This window comes from Hemitrygon akajei, chromosome 3 (genome assembly GCF_048418815.1).
Source record: "Hemitrygon akajei chromosome 3, sHemAka1.3, whole genome shotgun sequence".
Taxonomy (NCBI): Eukaryota; Metazoa; Chordata; class Chondrichthyes; order Myliobatiformes; family Dasyatidae; genus Hemitrygon; species Hemitrygon akajei.
Window position 1 is genome coordinate 193,247,593 of NC_133126.1, and position 8,334 is coordinate 193,255,926.

Below are 8,334 nucleotides of genomic sequence, written 5' to 3' on the forward strand. Positions count from 1 at the left end.
GAGTCCTGAGGAAATAGAGACATTGTAGTGTTGTTTCGGTTTCACATTGTTGTGCATGAAAATTGGCAGTTGTCGAGAAAGTAAAACCACCCCGTCTAGCACGAAGAAACATTCTATGTTTCAAAGTCACTTCGACCACGTAATGCCCCAATTTGTTGTTTGGTCTGAAAAAAAAAGTCAACTGAACCTCTTGACCATAGCTTTATGCCTTTATACATTATGTTGCTGTCGCAATATTTGTTGTTTCGATATTTGCATTCATTTGCAATGTGGACATCTGCATAGAATAAAGTGGTCAATGAGTGTATTTTCAACGAGAGAGAAATAGAGGAAGCTTTAACACAGAAAAAATATATGTTTATTGTCCAGTGATAACATCAAAACGTTCAATGAAAATCCTCAATTTTCCCCAATTCTCCAATTGCAATCCTCGATGTATACTTTCCATGAAGCAGAACAAATTACTAAAACGGACACAACCACACAATCTAACTAATTATTATGCATATTATTGAGCAACGTGACTGCATTATCACTGTAACTTTTACACTCCATTCTGCAATGAACAGTATACAACGCATGTTTTACCAGCATATCGCCTCTTGCGACGATAATATTTTAATACCAAATAGACCGCACAATATAAATGCTGCATAACGCCCTTATGAGGACACTTTTCCCATCAAATGTTTCTTTGTATTTCTCTCCGGCTTTAATAATATGATGTAACATTTTGGCGCAAAGATACAGAAAAGTAAGCCAAAGCTGGAAACCAAAATGGCAAACACTTCCACAGCCACGGTGAATTTCCCGGGAGAACTGACATAGGCTGGAATGAAGGATATCCAAACAGCGCAGAAAATTAGCATGCTAAATGTGATGTACTTCGCTTCGTTGAAATTATCCGGCAAATTTCGTGCCAAAAAAGCAACTAGAAAACAAACCAATGACAGACACCCAATGTAACCCAAGACACAGTAAAATGCTACTTCGGACCCCACGTCACACTCCAGGAGGATCACTTCGTTCGAATAAGCCATGTTTTTGACAGGGAGGGGTGGGGATTTGATGAGCCAGACGGTGCATATTAAGCATTGTAGCAGTGTAAGAATAAACACAGTCAGGCGTTGTTGTAGTGGACCAAACCACTTGATGACGTTATTTCTGGGTACTTTCGCCTGAAATGCCATCACCACAACTATAGTCTTGCCCAAAACACAGGAGACGCAAAGGACGAAAGTAACACCAAACATGGTGTGGCGTAACACACACGACCACTTTGACGGCTCACCAATGAAAGTGATGGAACAGAGGAAACAAAGACTCAGTGCGAGGAGAAGAAGGAAGCTAAGCTCAGAATTATTGGCCTTCACTATCGGAGTGTCTTTGTGATGCAAGAAAATGCCACCTACCGTGGCAGTGATGCATGTTCCGAACAGCGCCAGCGTTGTCAGAACAATTCCCAGCATCTCGGCAAATGATAGAAAGTCAAGTTGCTTCTGAATGCATTGGTCTTGACGGTCGTTGGACCAGGAATCGCTGGGACACTTCAGGCATTCAATTGAATCTTGAAGGAGGAAATTGAAAAATGCTTTAGTAAGCAGACTAGAGATGGATGCGAGCATTTTGGCAATGAAAGTATTATTTGTCCATACCTGTCGTGTTACTGATCGCCCCTTGCGCGCATGGAATACAATCAAAGCAACAAATCGGCTGTCCCTTCCGAGCTGCTTTTCTTGTTCCAGGAGAACAGCTGTTTGAACAAACTGCCCGAGGAATCTCGTGGCAAAGAAAGAAGACGTGTAAGAGTTTTTTTTTCAAAGAAATATCGGGAGTGGGGTGTAGAAGCGTAAATTAAGCAGAAACTGGAGGTTTAAGTTGAGCGGGGGGGGAGATATATAAAATGACTTCTTCAAACATAATATGGTGGGTATATGGAACATCCTTCCGAAGGAAGTAGTTGAGGCAGGTGGATGAACGACATTAATAAGGTCTTTGGGCAAGTATATTCCAAAGAACGGAATAGAGGGGAATGGGTCAAATGTGGGAAATAGGACGATAATTGATCTACGCCAACAATGGCATATTCGTTCTAAAGACCTTTTTTCGCTATGCCGTGTGAATCGAAGTTGCTGAATTTGATCTTACATGCACAATAGTGTCTAGAGAAGTCACTAACGCACACGTGCTGAATTTCCTGTCAATAATTCAGGGAAAGTACAATTGAATATCTATATGATTGGTAATAAAGAATGACGTTGAAATGACATGTCTAACTCGTTCAGAAATTAGAGCTGAATAGAGATAGATAGATCGATAGATGGAGATTGAATTTGTGGCTTTGTGTGTGTGTGTATGTGTGTGTGTGTGTGAGAGAGAGAGAGAGAGAGAGAGAGAGAGAGAGAGAGAGTGAGTGAGAGAGAGACATAAGGAGAGAAAGGGTGAGAGAGAGAAAGAGAAAGACACAGACAGACAGAAAGTAAGACAGTTATGTCATGAATAACAACAAACATGTATACACCGAGTGTTTGATTAGTACATTATTATGGAAGCTCGATTTCATGTACATATATCAATCACACTGTCGTTTGAAACTGGAGTGCTGCCTGTAGTTTCATTGTTCGATTACAACATCAACTATGTTACCATTATACAGAAAAAATGACACTTAAACATAAAAAAATAACGCAACAGCCACATTTTCATACATTACCTCTCTGCGACCATCAGACCAAACTATAGATCCCTCATTTATTTTGACTTGCTCAACTGAAGGTGCGGATCCATCATAATGTCCAACTGTCAAAATAATGGCATTCCCCTCGCTATTCACCTGCCAATTCACGATATCGTACTTAGCCATGGTATCCCCGTTTTCGTCGAAATTTACCCTTTCTCCGACTTTAGTTGTGAAATTTAGCGATTGCATGTAATGTAAAACCTAACAGCGGAAGACACAGACGATAGAACATGGCATCGCTCTCCCAACGTTTACGTAAACAAACAATTTTAACTAAAATTCGAATTACTTGATCAGTTCTACGTACCTGCCACGGCTGAAAATTTGAAATATTTGCGCAAGACTGCATGACAAATGGACCTTCGCCACTCTTACAGGAGAACATATTGTGAAGTGCATGGGCTATGGAATAAGTAGCCTCATAAACTTTGTTGGTCACCCTCAGTTGAGATGTGTCAGTATAGGTGTTAGTCACAGACTTTAGGTTCTCCGTTCCTGTACATTGACGAGACTGAGCCGTGGTAGTTTTGCTGTCTGTGCTGTTATCTGTTCTTTTCAGGCTACAGCCGAAGGTCTTTTCCCAAAATTCTTCCACTAAAGGATTACCGGGATAAGCAGACGGATGAAGACGTGTTAAGAATTCTTTGAACCCCGGGATATTTACGTTACGGATGGCAACACCGATGGCCCCCGTAACAAAGCTTTTGTTCTCCTCTGGAGACAGAAGCGAAGTGGCGATCCATGCCTCACTGCCTACCCACTGGATGCCAGAAATGTTCTGTCGAGCAATTTCCCTCAATAAAATGGTCATATCGCCTTGAGCAAGAAAAGCAACCACGACTTTCGTAGATGCTGTCTGTATAATGCGGATAACACGAAGTAACCGTTCTCTCGAATACGTCCTGTGGAATGATTCGGCGAAGGCAATGCAAACCCCAAGTTGCTGAACGGTCTCAGTGAAGGCCTGCATCCCAAAGTTTCCATAATCGTTGTCGCTTCTTACTGTTCCAATCCAAGTCCATCCAAAACGCTTGACAAGTTGCGCCAATGCATTGGTCTGGAAGTAATCGCTTGGGATCGTTCGAAAGAAGGAGGGGAATTCTCGCCGGTTGCTGAGACAGGCACACGTGGAGAAATAACTAACCTGGTCAGAAAGCACAATGGAAACAGAACAACAGCGAAGTTAATTCGATCACGGGGGTAGCGGGGATGAAGGGGCGAAGACAGCGTATTATAGCTAGCGTATTCCACACCATTAGAGTCATAGACTTTTACAGTACTCATATAGACTTTTCGACCATTTATTCATTTATTTTATCCTTACAGTTTCTTAACTCCATCCACAAAGACTCAACATTCTCTGACGTCATGTCACCTCTTTCTGAATATGTGACTCCATCTTTTGCCAACAGAGCCACACCACCGCCAATGCCTTCCTGTCAGTCGTTTGATGCGAAGTGTACCATCAAAGGTTAAGCTCCCAACTAAGGCCATATTTCTGTCACGACTCAGTGATCCCCACAATGTCATACCAACCAGTCTGTAATTGCTCCATGATTTCATCTATGTTATTCCGAATGCTATGCATATTTAAATACAAGACCTTCGGTATAGCATTTTTTGCCTGTTTTAATTTTGTCTCTGTGTGCTCTGTCTGCATTTGTACACAATCACTGGCTTGAACATCGGTACATTCACGTTACGTCAATTATCTACATGTAAACCCCTTGGCTCTCCTCGACTGCTTCATACTGTTTCCCATTCACTGCCATATTCTTTTAAAGCGCGTCCAACAGCTCCAGTAAATCTGCCGCAAGTATATTGGTCCCGGTCGGATTCAAGTGTAACCCAGCCCTTTGTGCAGATCCCACCTACCCCAGGGGAGGTCCTAAGTACCCATTAATCTGTATATCTGCCCCAGTATCCAATGGTTAAGCCACATATGTAGCTGTCACCTCGTTCTTTCCCTAATACGAGTAGCCCACTGGTCCACTCAGTTCGTGAGTTCAGGGAAGGTTAACAATCCTGACTGCTCACATACATATCTTAAGAAAACAGTAACGAAAAATCCTTCTACATCTGAGTGCTACAGTACTCTTTAGACTTCTCCCTGGACGTGGATAGCAGATAGAATTGAAAACCGAGAGGAAGTTACTGGGACGATGAAACAAGCTCTGAACACCGCCAAGGAATTGTCGGGGCCCTACAAGTTATCTTTAAATCATCCTTAGGATCAATTGGAATACCGAGGGATACGTACGAAAGATGCTACAAATAAAGCAAAAAATTATAGGCCGGTGATCCTGACATAGGTCATGGGAAAGTGACTAACAGTTCCGCTGGCACCTGATATATGACTATGTGAATAGGTAGCATGAAATCTTGCATTGTTTGGCACGTGCAACTACTCTTATAGAATGTTTGATGACTCTACCAGGAAAGATGATAAAGTCAAGACAATGGATGCTGTCTATATGGACTTTAGCAAGATAGAGAAAGGTAGGAAATGATTGACATTCTGACTTGCGGCTGGGTGCGATGTTGTTTGTCATCGATAGCAACAATCTTGATAATGTGCGTAACTGGATCAGCAAGTTTGATGATGAAATCAAGATCGGTTGTGCAGTGGACAGTAAGGAAAACTATCATACCTTGAAGTGGAATCTTGGACCAGCTGAAAGACTGAATTGAAAAATGGCAGGTAGAATTTAATACAGATAAGTCCAATGTGCTGGAAATGGGTAGAAACATCCAGGGTAAGTCTCACACCCGGAATGTTAGATCAATAAGGTTTGCAGTCGAATAAAGGGATATTGGAATACAGGACCTGAATTCGGAGAAAGTGGCGTCACGTGAAGACAGAATTGTAAAAAGAAAAGCGTTTGGCATAGTGAAGCTCACGAAATAAAATAGTAAGTGGAGACCATGGCTCTTTTGTTTTATTTTGTATAAGACGTTGGTGAGTCCTAATTTGGAGTAGTGTGTGCTGTTTTGGAAAAATGTTAGTATGATTGAAATAGTACAGAGAAAAATTACAAATATGTTCCCAGTAATTGAGGACCTGAGTTACAAGAAAAGGTAGTGTTAATTAGGACTTTATTCCCTGGAAGTTAGAAAATTCATAGGAGTTTTCATAGAGATATACAAAAAATGGCCGATATATTGTAAGTGCAAGCGGGCTGATTCCACTGAAGTTTAGTAAATCTGCAGCTGGACGTCATTGGTTAAGGGTGAAGCATGAAAGGTTTAGGGAAATATAAAGGTAAACTTCATTCAGAGGGTTGTATGAGCTGCCAGGGCATTTGGTTCATGCGGGCTTGCATGTAAACTTTAAGAGAAGTTTGTACAGGTACATAGGTGGTTGGGATGTGGAGGGCTATAGGTCCGGTGCAGCTCATTGGGAGTAGTCATTTTAAAAGGTTTCTCACCGACCAGAGAGTTGCGAGACCTGTTTCTGTGCAGTACTTTTTTATAACTCTGAGACTCTATAGACCAAGAAGAAATTTGTTCAAAAAGAAATAAGGCTAGGGGACCTCCATTGCTGCCTTAAACGCCACTGGCTAAGTGATAGTAAGTGAGTAAAATAAATTGTCCATATTTAAGTTCATTTTATGTTTTGCTTGTTAATACTACTTGCCTAATGTTTTGTACTTGTGCTGATACTGCAAGCATTTTTTTCTTGCAAATATGCACACCCGCTGTCGAAGTCATAGAGCACAACAGCACAGAAACGAGCCCTTAGGGCCATATAGACAGTGCCGAATTGTTCGTCAGCTTGGTCCAATCATCTCGCACTTCAGTCCCGTAATGTTTTTGTCTGTTGCCCAAATAAATACAAACGTAAGGCAAGCACATGTCATTCAGCTTCATGTTCAGGTCGCCATCTTGATCTTCAGTTGGAAAAATTGTGTGCTTCCTATTCTTTTATTCTTAACATACCTTCATCTCGTCTGCCGGAGCAAAGTCATACCTTCTTTTAGCAATTATCATTTCCCTCCTAGGTGTACCCTTGCATTTCTTATTCTCTTCGAGGGCCCCATTTATTCCTTTCTACACATACTAGCAAAATCCATCATTCTTGTTTACCAAGCTATTTATGTACCTCAAAAATAAGGTTCCCAAAACTGTAGCATTTACTCTACCAGGAGCCTATCAACTCAGCAGTCTCAATACTTCATTTTGACGGCTTCTTTCTTGTATGAAAACAACCTTTTGGTATTCACACTTCCTGATTTTCGAATTTAGTCTTCTTTCAGTTTGGAATAGCAACCCGAGGACCAGTCTCCGTTCCTCCATAATCAAATGTAAATTAGTTTTGCGAATTGTACTAACACAACTCAAACTGATAACATTATGATTACCAGTTGGAACCCGACAAAAACCTCTGTCAGTTGACCTGACTCGTTCCGTGACAGTATCTCATCTCTCTATTTAGGACCACTGTATTAAATATGGAATGTTTCCTGAACATATTTGAGGACAGTATCTTTTTTAGTCATTCTACAGTTGAAGTTTCTGGGCAGAATCCTTCATCTGGACAGGCAGTACACAGTCTCTCCTAAAAAAAACTCATTTTGACATGACCATCGAAGACGTACGAGAATTCGTCACTCTAATGTACTTCACAAAATAGATAACGGGAAGAGGATGAAATGGGAGAATATGGGAACTGGAAGTCGAATAGATTACAGAATACGTGGAACTGTGGCGAGTCTAAGGGTGGGCGGAATGATGATGAGATTCGCGGGACATTCTCGACGGAGTAACTCATTCCTGTGCAGGTTAAAATTAGAAAATAGAGATATCATATAAAGAGAAGTTCATTCGCCTGAAGAATCACTCGACAGCAATAAACGAATATCTTAAAATGAAAATCGCGTAAAAGTTAGAAGAATTCAATCAAAATGAAACAATAGAACTACGCGTTATATCCCGGGTCGCTGTTTTACTTCCGTATATCAACTACGACAATTGAAAAGAACGAACCTTTAAACTAAATCAATGGCATTAAAAGTGAGAGCTTACCATGGGGACTTTGAAAGGACCTATTGACGCCGCCACCGCCAGCGACTGCGACGATCCCGATTCTGCCACGATGGCGGGGACGAGTGAGCGCGGAAGACAGGAATTTTCTAGGGACTTTGACTGCTGTCCATTGATCATTTCGAAAGCAGCTTTCACTGACAAGCGGGCCAGATTGCATGAATCATAAATCATGTAGCCCAGTGTAATATTTGGAAGCAGGATAGGACTCCTGTTTACCTCTTCAATCGCAAAAATCATCGCCTGTATGAACCGGAACATTTGGAATTCCAATCTGCAAGAAGAAGGTTATTTGTAAACTAGTAAATCGATACCTTATGTTATTATTATCACACAGCATTACATTACAGTCTATTAACCTAAAGCAATGAAAAGCAAATTCAGACTGTAGAGTATAACGTGAGTTACAGAGGAAGTGCAGTAAAGACAGGCCATGAGGTACAAGGCCAGAACGATGCAGATTTTCAGCTTGTCTTTGAGCCTGTGGCACAGCACATATAGACATGTTTTCTTTTGTCCTGTGCAAAGAAAGGTAAATAGCTGGGAAAGTT

The 8,334-nt window shown here is 41.3% G+C and overlaps 1 protein-coding gene across 1 annotated transcript; it reads right to left on the reverse strand.

The window, feature by feature from the left end:
* Positions 1–662: 662 nt before the first annotated feature.
* On the reverse strand, positions 663–8,023 carry LOC140724505 (extracellular calcium-sensing receptor-like). Its single transcript, XM_073038949.1, has 5 exons — positions 7,766–8,023; positions 3,048–3,884; positions 2,714–2,941; positions 1,656–1,779; positions 663–1,567 (listed from the first exon to the last, which is right to left on the reverse strand). Exons 1-5 carry the CDS (start codon positions 8,021–8,023, stop codon positions 663–665), a joined length of 2,352 nt encoding a protein of 783 aa, XP_072895050.1.
* Positions 8,024–8,334: the final 311 nt, after the last annotated feature.

Coding starts and splice junctions, on each gene's coding strand:
- LOC140724505 (XM_073038949.1), bottom strand. CDS start 8,023: ATGATTTTTGCGATTGAAGAGGTAAACAGGAGTCCTATCCTGCTTCCA. Junction 2,942..3,047: donor CAAATTTTCAGCCGTGGCAG/GTACGTAGAACT, acceptor TTCCGCTGTTAG/GTTTTACATTACATGCAATC. Junction 1,780..2,713: donor GGTCTGATGGTCGCAGAGAG/GTAATGTATGAA, acceptor CTTTGCCACGAG/ATTCCTCGGGCAGTTTGTTC.